General features: G+C 31.0%; 1 protein-coding gene across 1 annotated transcript; it reads left to right on the top strand.

Moving 5' to 3' along the window:
- Window positions 1-12621: 12621 nt before the first annotated feature.
- Window positions 12622-15249, top strand: LOC147499621 (Chaperone DnaJ-domain superfamily protein). The gene is made up of 7 exons (XM_086561419.1): window positions 12622-12959; window positions 13053-13133; window positions 13337-13374; window positions 13553-13632; window positions 14074-14154; window positions 14590-14698; window positions 14794-15249. Exons 1-7 carry the CDS (start codon window positions 12672-12674, stop codon window positions 14933-14935), a joined length of 819 nt encoding a protein of 272 aa, XP_086417545.1. The 5' UTR covers window positions 12622-12671; the 3' UTR covers window positions 14936-15249.
- Window positions 15250-17116: the final 1867 nt, after the last annotated feature.

The following is a 17116-nucleotide window of genomic DNA, read 5'->3' as shown; positions in this document are numbered from 1 at the left end:
GATAAGTATACCCTGTAAAATAAAAAATGCCCTCGGGTGGTAAAGAGTTAAGTTTACTCCTGAGTCAAAATAAAAAAAATGCCCTCGGGTGGTAAAGAGTTAAGTTTACTCCTGAGTCAAAATAAAAAAAATGCCCTCGGGTGGTAAAGAGTCAAGTTTACTCCTGAGTCAAAAAAAAAAAAATGGCACAGCCCAACCAAAACGACCCGGCGTATGTAATATGAATAATTATTGTTCATATATCTCAACACAAGCTATGAACAATCCTTGTTTATACGACCTCAACATAATATATGATTAGTGAGAACACCTATTGGAGTATTTGTTCATACCTATTTGGGGTTTGAACAATCACTATTCACACCTCAACATAAACTATGAACAATCATTTTTATTGGGTATGAACAATCACTGTTATACATCGACATGAGTTATGAACAATTATTATTATTGTTCATACCTTAACATAATGTATGATCAGTGAGAACACATATTAGAGTATGAACAATCATTAATCATTGTTCATACCTATTTGGAGTACGATCAATCACTGTTCATACATCAATACGAGCTATAAACAATCACTGTTTATACCTATTTGGGATATGAACAATCATTGTTCATACCTCAACATAATGTATAATCAGTAAGAACACCCAATAGGGGTAAGAACAATCATTGTTCATATCATTGATTGTTCATACCTATTTGGGGTATGAACAATCACTGTTTATACTTCAACATAGTGTATGAGGTATGTTCACCTATTTTGGGTATGAATAATCATTGTTCATACATTAATATGAAGTATGAACGATCATTATTCATACCAAAACGATATAAAAGGGTAAAGTCGGAAAACATTTATTCCAAATTTGGGCTACTTGTCCTTTCGGGTTATTTTCACTCAAAAATTGGGTTTTCGGGTTATTTTCGCCCGAAAATTGTCTTTGTGAGATTTTTTACAATTGCGTTTTTTTTTTTCAAGTGCTCTCGAAAATAGCTTTACAGGTGCGTTTTTTTTACAAGTGCGCCCGAAAATAGCTTTACAAGTGATTCTTTTTACAAGTGCTCTCAAAAAATGCCCAATCAATAAAAAGTGTGTTTTTACCATAGCTCTTGCTGATAAAAAGTTGACAGGTGTTGTTTCTTAGTTACTTGTAAAAAAAGTGAGATTTTTTGCTCCCAGCGATATTCCCTCTTAAAGCTCTTGGAAGGAATATTGTTAGGATTTTTAGCTCAGCTCCTAACGATATTTCCTCCAAGAGCTCCAAGCCCAATCAATCAAAAGAAACAACACCTGTCAACTATATTGGAGATCATGTGCTAGCAACATATTTATTTAGATTTGTACTTCCGATGCTACCTTTAGAATATTGGTCAACAATTCCTTCTTTAGTTTTTTTATTTACTAAAAAAATTCAATAATTATCATTTGAGCCCTAATAAACAAAAAAGATTTATGGGAAATCACTCTATTAATAAGTCAACATAGAAGATAAACACATTTGAAATATCATTTTGGCTCTGTTTGGTTGCAACTTAATTTGTACTACTTAAAGCTATTTAGGTGACACAAATCTGTAGATGAATTACTTTGATTGAAAGGTGTTGTCTGTCACAAACTTAGCTTGTCCAATGTTTGGTTCGCACTTTGATTGGTTAATCCATGCCTATTATTTTGTTTAAAGAAAAAAAAAAGGGGGATAAAAACAAAATAAATAACAAAACTCTGAAAAATTGAACTTGATGGTAAAATTACCTTTCTTAAGGCATAACGACTTCAAGTTAGGAAGACTAATTGAAAACACTCAAAACAAACGATTTTTAGCAACCAATGCCCTCCAACAGTCCCTATAAGCAAAAACAAATACTCCAAAATTCAAATAGATGTTTATTGTTTTTTATTCTTTGTAAAAATGGTGCTTGGGTCTAGTCGTTAATGGTGGTCGAAGATTTCAAATGTTATTTCATGTGGAATTTGTTAGAGAATGATGAAGAGGTTTTGGTTCCTCCATTAAAGAAAGAGAGAGAAGAACTGTGAAGGAAAATAGAAAAAGAAGTTAGAGAGAATGGAGGAAGAAGAAGACCAAACTTTTTTTCACGAGCAAAAACAAGTTCTTTTATTTCTCTATCTTGATTCCCAAGCGTGTTTTACCGTATCTCTCCTTTTCATTTGGATTTCTATATCACCGTTTTTATGTTCACGCTATTCATTGGGTTGCATATGGTTTTAACTTTTTTGTTGGACCAAACAGCAGTACAACTTATACATTGTTGCCACGTCACTTATTCTTGGATAGGGTGTCCTTATACAGGCTGCCAAACAAGGCCTTCCTGTTTTTTTCAACAAATATTTTAGATTTTCTCTTTAAATTTTGATGAGAGCAGATTGGTAAGTCTAAGAAAAAAGCAGTTATTGGTAGTTGGATTTCAAAATATTATAGACATGTGTTGCTTCTTATCTGGGAGCAAAAAATCAGTGCCAATCTAATATAACAAGGGAGGGAAGTTTTATGACCTACGGCTGGGATTCAATATGAGCGGGTATAAATCGAGGGCCACCGTTCCGCCACGTGTTGGAGTTTGATGGTAATTAAGACTTCCCATTAATTTACCAAATCAAATAATAGTAATTAAGACTTCTATTTATTAAATCAATAAATAATGATAGTTAAAATTTGTTATTAATTAAGCAAATCAATAAATAATGGTTTAATTGGTAATTAAAACTTTTCATTAATTTATTAAATCAATAAATAATGATAGTTAATTTTTTTTTATTAATTTTGCAAATCAATAAATAATGGTTTAATTAGGTAATTAAAAAATAATTTTCCAATAATATCAAATTAATTAATGCTTTTAGCAATATTTCAAAAATTAAAATAAAGAACTTCAGTTCAATCAAAATTTTCAATTTTTTTTTTTATCAAAGTTGATATTTAAGGAATCAAAAATCCTACACATCGATTGTTCCCACATAGTCACCACAGTGTGAGGTTTTTTGACACCGACAACAAGTTTTCAGGAGGCCACCCATCCTATGACTACTCCTACATGAGCAAACTTCACTAAGTTTCCAGGAATCCATAAATCCGGAAAAAAAAAAAAAAATCTCTATGTTGGGATTTGGCAGATGAATTACTTATGTCTCAGATCTCAAACAACTTCATAGATGCTAGAATTCATACATGAGGCGACCCTTGCCCCACGGGCTAGGCACCTTTCCAAGTACCTGTTTCAACCTCGCTTCACGGGCTAGGCGATGCAGTATATTCCCACACGGGCCGGGGTATTACACTATATGCCAAAGATTTTAGACTATCTAAAATACTAAAATAAAATTAGCAAATTATTTAAGGTTTCTACCATTTTTCCAAAAGCAATTTATTAAAAGACAAGTCTAAGAAAAAATCAAAATAAAAATTAACAAGTTTATTGAGAAGTTCTTATAGAGATGATCAATAGTTCAATGAGGCTTTTTCATGGGTATTTTAATTTCTTAATTGATAGCTTACAAGAATTTAAAAACGGATTGGAAAGTTATAACAAGTATGAATTGGATATTACTACAGAGTTAACTGGTTAAAATATAGGATGAGACATACTCTAAAATAGTTGGATTTCAACCTGAGTCAATAACATGCGAGACGTTAAAATATGAGGACGACAAAACCATTATGCAACACTTTAAAATGGATAGTTGGTTTACATCGCCCTCGATGAACAAATTGGAATTATAGAAAAACTATGAGTTAACGAAAATGAAATAAACAAAAACAATTCAAAACCATAAAATGAAATCAAATTATGAAATTTAGGAAAAGTATCGCATTACCTCCGATGCATGTTGTCACCGTTTATATATATATATATATATATATATATATATATATATATATATATATATATATATATATATATATATATATATATATCTCTGAATTAAGTTTCTTTTGAACTACAAAATTTCATGTTCAAATCCGTTGAAGTATGTTCAAAATAATTTTTGTAGAGTGAATTTGACACAAATCTTTTTCTATTTTTTATTTCATGTCTTATACTTTACCGGTTACGTTGAAGTAAGAGATGAGTCAGGTGTGCCGTCATGAGTCGAACAAGAACAAATTAACATTTGTTGATATACCTTACAATGTGCAAAGGATTGCTCAAAGTGTAGTTAACTGTTGCAGTGAATATTCTCAATTGTATAGTATGATTCAATTACCTGCCCGGTAACTTTGGTATATTTGCAATTTGCATAGGTTTTTTGTTTACATTTTCAATGTCAACAGTGGTTGTGTTGCTTCAATATCCCAAAGTAACAAACACAAATAAGGTTTTGCCAAAAAAAATTGCGACATGGTGTTCATAGACGTGTAGAGATAGCACCAAAGATAAAAGACGACAACATAATTTGTGCCTTCATGTCTAGCTGGAGCGTATATCATATTCATATTTTGTATATATATATATATATATATATATATATATATATATATATATATATATATATATTTTGTAGTTTATTTATTTTTTTATAATATCGGAAACTAAATCATTAGGAGGGTGTATATACATGCTAGGGATACATATTGCCAAAACATGTGTGATGTATAAAGTTTGTGGACAAGCACGTTTAATGTATCATATTAGTCAAAATTGTTTCGGTTGGATGAATTTTTCACAAGTACTTTTTGTTTTTGTTTTATTTCTTAAAATTGTGAAAAATACATAAATTAAAATATATATGTTCAAGACAAAAAACTGTACCAAAATCATAAAATAATGAATCAATAATTATTATTTAAATAAGAGACGAACATATAAATGATGTTTGTTAAAATTGTGGCTAGGAGAAAATATTAGTGAATCTAAACAAGAAAAAATAATAATAATAAATAAATAATATTAGAAAAATCAATGCAAATCAAGAAATTCAAAAACAATCCGTGCCAAAGGCACGGGAATTACCTATCTAATATAACAAGGGAGGCAAGTTTTATGACCTACGGCTGGGATTCAATATGAGCGGGTATAAATCGAGGGCCACCGTTCCGCCACGTGTTGGAGTTTGATGGCAATTAAGACTTCCCATTAATTTACCAAATCAAATAATAGTAATTAAGAGTTCTATTTATTAAATCAATAAATAATGATAGTTAAAATTTGTTATTAATTAAGCAAATCAATAAATAATGGTTTAATTGGTAATTAAAACTTTTCATTAATTTATTAAATCAATAAATAATGATAGTTAAATTTTTTTTTATTAATTTTGCAAATCAATAAATAATGGTTTAATTAGGTAATTAAAAAATAATTTTCCAATAATATCAAATTAATTAATGCTTTTGCAATATTTCAAAAATTAAAATAAAGAACTCAGTTCAATCAAAATTTTCAATTTTTTTTTTTATTATCAAAGTTGATATTTAAGGAATCAAAAATCCTACACATCGATTGTTCCCACATAGTCACCACAATGTAAGGTTTTTTGACACCGACAACAAGTTTTCAGGAGGCCACCCATCCTATGACTACTTCTACATGAGCAAACTTCACTACATAGTTTCCATGAATCCATAAATCCGGAAAAAAAAATCTCTATGTTGGGATTTGGCGAATGAATTACTTATGTCTCATATCTCAAACAACTTCATAGATGCTAGAATTCATACATGAGGCGACCCTTGCCCCACGGGCTAGGCACCTTTCCAAGTACCTGTTTCAACCTCGCTTCACGGGCTAGGCGATGCAGTATATTCCCACACGGGCCGGGGTATTACACTATATGCCAAAGATTTAGACTATCTAAAATACTAAAATAAAATTAGCAAATTATTTAAGGTTTCTACCATTTTTCCAAAAGCAATTTATTAAAAGACAAGTCTACGAAAAAATCAAAATAAAAAATAACAAGTTTATTAAGAAGTTCTTATAGAGATGATCAACAGTTCAATGAGGTTTTTTCATGGGTATTTTAATTTCTTAATTGATAGCTTACAAGAATTTAAAAACGGATCGGAAAGTTATGACAAGTATGAATTGGATATTACTACAGAGTTAATTGGTTAAAATATAGGATGAGACATACTCTAAAATAGTTGGATTTCAATCTGAGTCAATAACATGCGAGACGTTAAAATATGAGGACGACAAAACCATTATGCAACACTTTAAAATGGATAGTTGGTTTACATCGTCTCGATGAACAGTTGGAATTATAGAAAAACTATGAGTTAACGAAAATGAAATAAACAAAAAACAATTCAAAACCATAAAATGAAATCAAATTATGAAATTTAGGAAAAGTACGTTACCTCCAAAGGCATGTAGTCACCGCTTATATATATATATATATATATATATATATATATATATATATATATATATATATCTGAATTAAGTTTCTTTTGAACTACAAAATTTCATGTTCAAATTTGAAGTATGTTCAAAATAATTTTTGTAGAGTGAATTTGACACAAATCTTTTTCTATTTTTTATTTCATGTCTTATACTTTACCGGTTACACTGAAGTAAGAGATGAGTCAGGTGTGCCGTCATGAGTCGAACAAGAGCAAATTAACATTTGTTGATATACCTTACAATGTGCAAAGGATTGCTCAAAGTGTAGTTAACTGTTGCAGTGAATATTCTCAATTGTATAGTATGGTTCAATTACCTGCCCAATAACTTTGGTATATTTGCAATTTGCATAGGTTTTCTGTTTACATTTTCAATGTCAACAGTGGTTGTATTGCTTCAATATCCCAAAATAACAAACACAAAGAAGGTTTTGTCAAAATTCTTTGCGACATGGTGTTCATAGACGTGTAGAGATAGCACCAAAGATAAAAGATGACAACATAATTTGTGCCTTCATGGCTAGCTGGAGCGTATATCATATTCATATTTTGTAATTATATATATATATATATATATATATATATTTTATTTTTTTTATATTATTATTATTTATTATTATTATTATTATTTTTGTAGTTTATTTTATTTTTTAATATCGGAAACTAAATCATTAGGAGGGTGTATATACATGCTAGGGATACATATTGCCAAAACATGTGTGATGTATAAAGTTTGTGGACAAGCACATTTAATGTATCATATTAGTCAAAATTGTTTCGGTTGGATAAATTTTTCACAAGTACTTTTTGTTTTTGTTTTATTTCTTGAAATTGTGAAAAATACATGAATTAAAATATATATGTTCAAGACAAAAAACTGTACCAAAATCATAAAATAATGAATCAATAATTATTATTTAAATAAGAGACGAACATAGAGATGATGTTTATTAAAACTGTGGCTATGAGAAATATTAGTGAATCTAAACAAGAAAAAATAATAAAAAAAAAAAAAATAATATTAAAAAAATCAATGCAAATCAAGAAATTCAAAAACAATCCGTGCCAAAGGCACGGGCATTACCTAGTCTAATATAACAAGGGAGGGAAGTTTTATGACCTACGGCTGGGATTCAATATGAGCGGGTATAAATCGAGGGCCACCGTTCCGCCACGTGTTGGAGTTTGATGGTAATTAAGACTTTCCATTAATTTACCAAATCAAATAATAGTAATTAAGACTTCTATTTATTAAATCAATAAATAATGATAGTTAAAATTTGTTATTAATTAAGCAAATCAATAAATAATGGTGTAATTGGTAATTAAAACTTTTCATTAATTTATTAAATCAATAAATAATGATAGTTAAATTTTTTTTATTAATTTTGCAAATCAATAAATAATGGTTTAATTAGGTAATTATAAAATAATTTTCCAATAATATCAAATTAATTAATGCTTTTGCAATATTTCAAAAATTAAAATAAAGAACTCAGTTCAATCAAAATTTTCAATTTTTTTTTTATTATCAAAGTTGATATTTAAGGAATAAAAAATCCTACACATCGATTGTTCCCAAATAGTCACCACAGTGTGAGGTTTTTTGACACCGACAACAAGTTTTCAGGAGGCCACCCATCCTATGACTACTCCTACATGAGCAAACTTCACTACATAGTTTCCATGAATCCATAAATCCGGAAAAAAAAAAAATCTCTATGTTGGGATTTGGCGGATGAATTACTTATGTCTCAGATCTCAAACAACTTCATAGATGCTAGAATTCATACATGAGGCGACCCTTGCCCCACAGGCTAGGCACCTTTCCAAGTACCTGTTTCAACCTCGCTTCACGGGCTAGGCGATGCAGTATATTCCCACACGGGCCGGGGTATTACACTATATGCCAAAGATTTAGACTATCTAAAATACTAAAATAAAATTATAAAATTATTTAAGGTTTCTACCATTTTTCCAAAAGCAATTTATTAAAAGACAAGTCTAAGAAAAAATCAAAATAAAAAATAACAAGTTTATTGAGAAGTTCTTATAAAGATGATCAATAGTTCAATGAGGCTTTTTCATGGGTATTTTAATTTCTTAATTGATAGCTTACAAGAATTTAAAAACGGATTGGAAAGTTATGACAAGTATGAATTGGATATTACTACAGAGTTAACTGGTTAAAATATAGGATGAGACATACTCTAAAATAGTTGGATTTCAATCTGAGTCAATAACATGCGAGACGTTAAAATATGAGGACGACAAAACCATTATGCAACACTTTAAAATGGATAGTTGGTTTACATCGTCTCGATGAACAGTTGGAATTATAGAAAAACTATGAGTTAACGAAAATGAAATAAACAAAAAACAATTCAAAACCATAAAATGAAATCAAATTATGAAATTTAGGAAAAGTACGTACCTCCAGTGCATGTAGTCACCGTTTATATATATATATATATATATATAGGAAATCAAATTATGAAATTTAGGAAAAGTACGTACCTCCAGTGCATGTTGTCACCGTTTATATATATATATATATATATATATCTGAATTAAGTTTCTTTTGAACTACAAAATTTCATGTTCAGTCCGTTGAAGTATGTTCAAAATAATTTTTGTAGAGTGAATTTGACACAAATCTTTTTCTATTTTTTATTTCATGTCTTATACTTTACCGGTTACGTTGAAGTAAGAGATGAGTCAGGTGTGCCGTCATGAGTTGAACAAGAACAAATTAACATTTGTTGATATACCTTACAATGTGCAAAGGATTGCTCAAAGTATAGTTAACTGTTGCAGTGAATATTCTCAATTGTATAGTATGGTTCAATTACCTGCCCGGTAACTTTGGTATATTTGCAATTTGCATAGGTTTCTTGTTTACATTTTCAATGTCAACAGTGGTTGTGTTGCTTCAATATCCCAAAGTAACAAACACAAAGAAGGTTTTGCCAAATTTTTTTTCGACATGGTGTTCATAGACGTGTAGAGATAGCACCAAAGATAAAAGACGACAACATAATTTGTGCCTTCATGGCTAGCTTTGGAGGCGTCATATTCATAATATATACATATATATATATATATATATATATATATATATATATATATATATATATATATATATATATATATATATATATATATTTTTAGTTTATTTTTTTTTTTATTTTATAATATCGAAACTAAATCATTAGGAGGGTGTATATACATGCTAGGGATACATATTGCCAAAACATGTGTGATGTATAAAGTTTGTGGACAAGCACGTTTAATGTATCATATTAGTCAAAATTGTTTCGGTTGGATGAATTTTTCACAAGTACTTTTTGTTTTTGTTTTATTTCTTGAAATTGTGAAAAATACATAAATTAAAATATATATGTTCAAGACAAAAAACTGTACCAAAATCATAAAATAATGAATCAATAATTATTATTTAAAAAGAGACGAACATAGAAATGATGTTTGTTAAAATTGTGGCTAGGAGAAAATATTAGTGAATCTAAACATGAAAAAATAATAATAAATAAATAAATAATATTAAAAAAATCAATGCAAATCAAGAAATTCAAAAACAATCCATGCCAAAGGCACGAGCATTACCTATCTAATATAACAAGGGAGGGAAGTTTTATGACCTACGGCTGGGATTCAATATGAGCGGGTATAAATCGAGGGCCACCGTTCCGCCACGTGTTGGAGTTTGATGGCAATTAAGACTTTCCATTAATTTACCAAATCAAATAATAGTAATTAAGACTTCTATTTATTAAATCAATAAATAATGATAGTTAAAATTTGTTATTAATTAAGCAAATCAATAAATAATGGTTTAATTAGTAATTAAAACTTTTCATTAATTTATTAAATCAATAAATAATGATAGTTAATTTTTTTTATTAATTTTGCAAATCAATAAATAATGGTTTAATTAGGTAATTAAAAAATAATTTTCCAATAATATCAAATTAATTAATGCTTTTGCTATATTTCAAAAATTAAAATAAAGAACTCAGTTCAATCAAAATTTTCAATTTTTTTTTTATTACCAAAGTTGATATTTAAGGAATCAAAAATCCTACACATCGATTGTTCCCACATAGTCACCACAGTGTAAGGTTTTTTGACACCGACAACAAGTTTTCAGGAGGCCACCCATCCTATGACTACTCCTACATGAGCAAACTTCACTACATAGTTTCCATGAATCCATAAATCCGGAAAAAATAAATCTCTATGTTGGGATTTGGCGAATGAATTACTTATGTCTCATATCTCAAACAACTTCATAGATGCTAGAATTCATACATGAGGCTTACCCTTGCCCCACAGGCTAGGCACCTTTCCAAGTACCTGTTTCAACCTCGCTTCACGGGCTAGGCGATGCAGTATATTCCCACACGAGCCGGGGTATTACACTATATGCCAAAGATTTAGACTATCTAAACTACTAAAATAAAATTAGCAAATTATTTAAGGTTTCTACCATTTTTCCAAAAGCAATTTATTAAAAGACAAGTCTAAGAAAAAATCAAAATAAAAAATAACAAGTTTATTGAGAAGTTCTTATAGAGATGATCAACAGTTCAATGAGGTTTTTTCATGGGTATTTTAATTTCTTAATTGATAGCTTACAAGAATTTAAAAACGGATCGGAAAGTTATGTCAAGTATGAATTGGATATTACTACAGAATTAATTGGTTAAAATATAGGATGAGACATACTCTAAAATAGTTGGATTTCAATATGAGTCAATAACATGCGAGACGTTAAAATATGAGGACGACAAAACCATTATGCAACACTTTAAAATGGATAGTTGGTTTATATCGTCTCGATGAACAGTTGGAATTATAGAAAAACTATGAGTTAACGAAAATGAAATAAACAAAAAACAATTCAAAACCATAAAATGAAATCAAATTATGAAATTTAGGAAAAGTAATTACCTCCGGCATGTAGTCACCGTTTATATATATATATATATATATATATATATATATATATATATATATATATCTGAATTAAGTTTATTTTGAACTACAAAATTTCATGTTCAGTCCGTTGAAGTATGTTCAAAATAATTTTTGTAGAGTGAATTTGACACAAATCTTTTTCTATTTTTTTATTTCATGTCTTATACTTTTTTACCGGGTTTCTGTTGAAGTAAGAGATGAGTCAGTGTGCCGTCATGAGTCGAACAAGAGCAAATTAACATTTGTTGATATACCTTACAATGTGCAAAGGATTGCTCAAAGTGTAGTTAACTCATTGCAGTGAATATTCTCAATTGTATAGTATGGTTCAATTACACCGCCCAATAACTTTGGTATATTTGCAATTTGCATAGGTTTTCTGTTACATTTTCAATGTCAACAGAGGTTGTATTGTTTCAATATCCCAAAATAACAAACACAAAGAAGGTTTTGCCAAAATTCTTTGCGACATGGTGTTCATAGGCGTGTAGAGAGATAGCACCAAAGATAAAAAAGACGACAACATAATTTGTGCCTTTTATGGCTGGCTAGGCTTTGGAGCGTATATATCATATTCATATTTTGTAATTATATATATATATATATATATATATATATATATATATATATATATATATATATTTTATTTTTTTTTTATATTATTATTATTATTTTTTGTAGTTTTATTTTTTTTTAATATCGAAACTAAATCATTAGGAGGGTGTATATATATGCTAGGGATACATATTGCCAAAACATGTGTGATGTATAAAGTTTGTGGACAAGCACATTTAATGTATCATATTTGTCAAAATTGTTTCGGTTGGATAAATTTTTCACAAGTACTTTTTGTTTTTGTTTTATTTCTTGAAATTGTGAAAAATACATGAATTAAAATATATATGTTCAAGACAAAAAACTGTACCAAAATCATAAAATAATGAATCAATAATTATTATTTAAATAAGAGACGAACATAGAGATGATGTTTGTTAAAACTGTGGCTAGGAGAAATATTAGTGAATCTAAACAAGAAAAAATAATAATAAATAAATAAATAATATTAAAAAAATCAATGCAAATCAAGAAATTCAAAAACAATCCGTGCAAAAGGCACGGGCATTACCTCGTTACCATACAAGTAATGGCAAAGGCCAAACAATCCGTTGTGCCACGTGTTGGTGATTAAACAAGAATGACAGGAACTACACCAGTCCACACAATACTTCCTCATCTATTTTCTCGTGTTGTGGTCATCGAACCACACAATTATACAAATGAACGTAAAATAGATTAAGAGATATGGGATCCTTGTTCCTCTCCAATGCAACAACATATGTCACTCCCTTCTCAAAAACTGTTATTAGCTATAACGGCTCTTCTTTTCCCTCCAGCTTCCCACTTCCAAGGCTTCTAAACAGAATCTATAATCCCATTTGCGTTCCTTCTCCCTCGTCAACTTCATTCAGGGTGAATTGCAGGAAGAGTAATCAAGAAGATGACATGCTTTCAGTGTCTCAAGCTTATGATGTTCTTGGTGTCACTAGGAACTGCTCCTTCACTGAGCTTAAAACCGCTTTTCGATCAAGAGTACTGCAAACCCTTTTTTGTTCTGATATGTTGTTAGAAAGTTTAGTACATGCATGGTATATGGTTGACCTGATAATTGAATCTATATGGCAGGTAAAGCAATTCCACCCTGATATTCGAAAAGATGCTGGTGATTCAGATGTTATGATTCGTCGAGTGATTAAGGCATACGAGGTAATTCTCTGTACTAGGAAAAAAAAAAACATGACCTAATGTATGGCTCCTTTTTACCATACCGACATACTGGTGAAAATCGACATTATACTAGACAGTCACTGTGACAATGCAATTTCAAGAGAACAACTGAACAAGTGTCAATTTTCATCTTAAAAAACATATTGAAATACTGATTGAGTGTTTGTTCAATATGCATATAGATATTGTCCAAGAACAGCCAATTCCGAACTTCTGAGAGGTAATTCATCATCTACTCTATTAAGTGTTTAATGATTTATTGTGTCATATTTGCCTTCTTGGTGTAGGCCTAACTACTCAGCTCCTAGCTAGCTGACCAGGTATCAAATTTCTGTAGCTTCAGTCATTTTCATTATGATATAATTGTAATTCACCTATATTGAAGGAGGCATTTTCAGGGAATGTTTAGATCCTTTTGATGAACCTGAATGTGAAGCCGTTGATCTCTTTGTTAATGAGACTCTTTGCATTGGAAAAGGTACTATTTATGCCCAAGTTCTGCTATTGCTTTTATTGTTTGTAGCATCATGAGATAATGATGTTGCAATTAGATATGTTAGATAGAAGCAATGCATCCTTGGGAATTAAGATCCATTTACTTTATGAGGCATGGAAAATGAGCTTGGACTTGCATCTGGCCAAATATGGGCAGGGCAGGCCTTACTATTTACTTTCGAGATCAATTCCCAGTGGAGTAACTTGATCATTAGCTTGACCGTTACAGATTTCTAATTATTGGCTATATGAAATGATTTACACACACACACACACACAATTGAAATCACTAATCCCATATATGTTTCACTCAAGAAATGTCTATCCTTTCATCCAGATGTCCTCAAAGATTACCTAGAATACGCTTCTGGAGTTTGCTAATAATCAAAATACTGATAATTCATTATTTTGAGTACTTTTCAAGGGTGTCCATATTCATGTGTACAAAGAGCACCTCATGCCTTCTCATTCTCATCAAATGGTACTGCACACGCAATTTCTCAAGGTGAGCTTATTATTTATTTTATGTTTCTAATTTTATTGATAAAATAGTCTCAAATTTTTCCTGAGCAACAAGTGCTACCAGTCTATTGCATTCTCTGTTTCTTTGAGGATGCCTTCTTAAAGCTGGCAGAGTTTGTGTCAATGGCATGATTTAACAAAGGAGAGTCAATTTATTCTTCCTACCAGCCTTATTCTCCTGGAAATTTTCTGTAAATCACCATGTCCTTATAACTCTTGTTAACTTGTCAAGTAACTGTTTTGAAAATTTGTTCTCCGGAGGGTCATTTTATTCTTCTAGCCTATTCTCCTGGAAAGATGCTTTATATATATAAATCATCATGTTCATATAATCCTTGTTTTAGAATTGTTTCTCCTAAGATAAAATTTTATTACCCTGTCTAAATTTACATTTCAAAATGAAAATGTATTCATGCAGGACATGACGATGACTACCAAGTTCAGCTTGCTGTTGGGCAGTGCCCACGAAACTGTATTCACTATGTCACGCCTTCTCAACGAATTATACTGGACGAATTACTTGATAGGTAGTAATCTGTAATCCTATTCCTTTCTTTTGCAACATTTGAGATGGTTCATCTTACAATATCACCCATAACATTTGATTTCTTACTTTGTGTAGTATTTTGAGCTTGCCTTACAATAGTTCTACCGAGGCTGACTACATGTATTCTCTTATCACCAAAGCAAAGTTCGAGAACAATCGATACCAAAAGCCTCGGAGGGAGCCTATGGTTACCATATACAATGTTGACATGTTTTAAAACTTAGATTGCTACACCAATGACAACATATTACTTGACAGATCGAAGTTTGGAACCTGTTACCCTGGTCAATGCCCTAAAACAGATGATGGACATTATACAATCAGGCCTCAACTGCAACTTATTTCAGGGCCCTCTGGGAAAAATGTTCTTTGCAAGTGAAGTGAATACCATTTAAGCATTTGTGTAGCCAGGATAAACATCGCCTAATGACTCAATTGTAACTGTTACAGATATTCTCTTTTTGACTGAAATGGGGAGTTATGACATACTAGTTTAACAACTAACAAGTATGCAACCATGGTTAATTGAAATGTGAGTATACTAATATTGATGTGATATACGTACATTCCACGGAAACTCTTTTTGATTGAGAGCTGAAGCATGGACACAATATCACCGAAAATGAAAATGCTACTGGCAACATATATGAAAGAACCACTCAACTTGGGGGCACTAGCAGACAGCACGTGCAACCCCAAAAAAATAAAAAAATAAAAAAATAAAATAATAATAATAATAATAATAAATATATATATATATATATATATATATTACAAATTTACCATATTACAAGTTTGCCATCAAAGCCCAAGCCCAAACCCAACAACCAATCCAATCGATCTCGCAATAACGAATCCCTCGGGTTGTTTGAGTGTACACTCAAACGATCTCACCATATAGTTTGAGTGTACACTCAAGTAGTGTGTGCATGTTGTTTGAGACAAAACCCTTGGTTTTTTGCTAGACGATATGGCGGGGTCGTTTGGGCAGTCTCCATGACAACATGGCGGGGTCGTTTGGAGACTCTCTTGGGCGACATGGCTGGGTCGTTTGGATTTAAAAAATTTGGTTTGTTCGTCATGATGTTCATTTTAAAAATCAACTTCCACTTAATTAATCAACCCAAACTCAACTCAAACTCGAAAACGACTTCATCAAACTTGGTCAAACTCGAACTCAAGTTTAATCAACCCAATAGTCCACCCAAATTCCAAAAAAACATCAAGTTTGAAATCATCAAGTTTAATCAACCCAATCTTCCACCCAATCAAATTTAATAAACATAATCAAGTTTAATCAACCCAACCAAGTTTGAGTATATACTCAAACGGGACACGATTCGAATTGGGTGAAGTCGCCAACTTCAATTTCCATTGTTGATTCACAACTCAACACTCGAAGTATGAATACGATAGAAAACTCGAAGTTTTTTTTTTTTTGGGTTCACTCTCGCGAGAGAGATGATACCGGCTAAAAAAGTTTGAAAAAAATGGTAGATGGTATGCGATGAGGTGGGGGGTGTATTGGGCTATTGTTGTTGGACTTAGTTGTCGGGCTTGAGTCGGAGGCTACCCAATGCAATTTGATGAGTGCCCGATTAAATCACCAAAAAGAAATGGCTTACCTTTTAGGCGTAGCAAACATGTTTCTGGCACAACCTTTTAAGTTTTAACTAATTATTAAGGACTAGTACACTAGCACGTGGCAGTCGCCACGTGTGCGGTCAGCTTTTGGTTCGGGCAGCACAAAGTTTAAAATTCAGTGATCAATATCGAAAATGACTGAAAAAATGAGGGTAATGTCTTACGCCACGTGTGCGGTAAGTTGAGTTGGGCCGGGTAGCACAAAAATACAAAATTCGATCAGTGGTAATTTTGTAATTTTTAACAAAATTAATGGCAGTGTGCTAAAATGAGAGAGACGCGTCTGAATTTCACTATAGAAACGGACGATTTTACCCCTCCATCAATTGCGTTACTACAAAAATCATTACTATACATATCCGTAATTATCGAAGCCGGATAGGAGTAAAATCGGAAAATGCTACTGTTCACGAGACAATTCTCTTTAGAGTAGTATATATAAGTATAAGATTTAAGGTTATTCTTTTCCATGCATGTTTTTGTTCTTTAATCTATTAATAGTCTCTTTCATCATTAATAGGAAAACTATGTATGAGATAATAAAAAGGGCTCGACTATCCCTCATGACCCAGCACAATCCTTATTGGTTGAGAGTGTTGACATGTCAATAAAAAGTAGAGTGAATAACTCACTAGAAAATATTCAAAATCAAAAGAAGAAATTGATAAAGTCCTCTTTCTCTCTCACCTAGTTCCTCACTTCCTCTGTTTCAACTCTCAAGTCTCAACCGAGATATATATTTTTCTTGTATTAG

This window comes from Coptis chinensis, chromosome 5, assembly GCF_015680905.1.
Source record: "Coptis chinensis isolate HL-2020 chromosome 5, ASM1568090v1, whole genome shotgun sequence".
Taxonomy (NCBI): domain Eukaryota; kingdom Viridiplantae; phylum Streptophyta; class Magnoliopsida; order Ranunculales; family Ranunculaceae; genus Coptis; species Coptis chinensis.
This window is presented reverse-complemented; position numbering and strand designations above follow the sequence as displayed.

Coding starts and splice junctions, on each gene's coding strand:
- LOC147499621 (XM_086561419.1), top strand. CDS start 12,672: ATGGGATCCTTGTTCCTCTCCAATGCAACAACATATGTCACTCCCTTC. Junction 13,633..14,073: donor GACTCTTTGCATTGGAAAAG/GTACTATTTATG, acceptor GTACTTTTCAAG/GGTGTCCATATTCATGTGTA. Junction 14,699..14,793: donor CTGGACGAATTACTTGATAG/GTAGTAATCTGT, acceptor TACTTTGTGTAG/TATTTTGAGCTTGCCTTACA.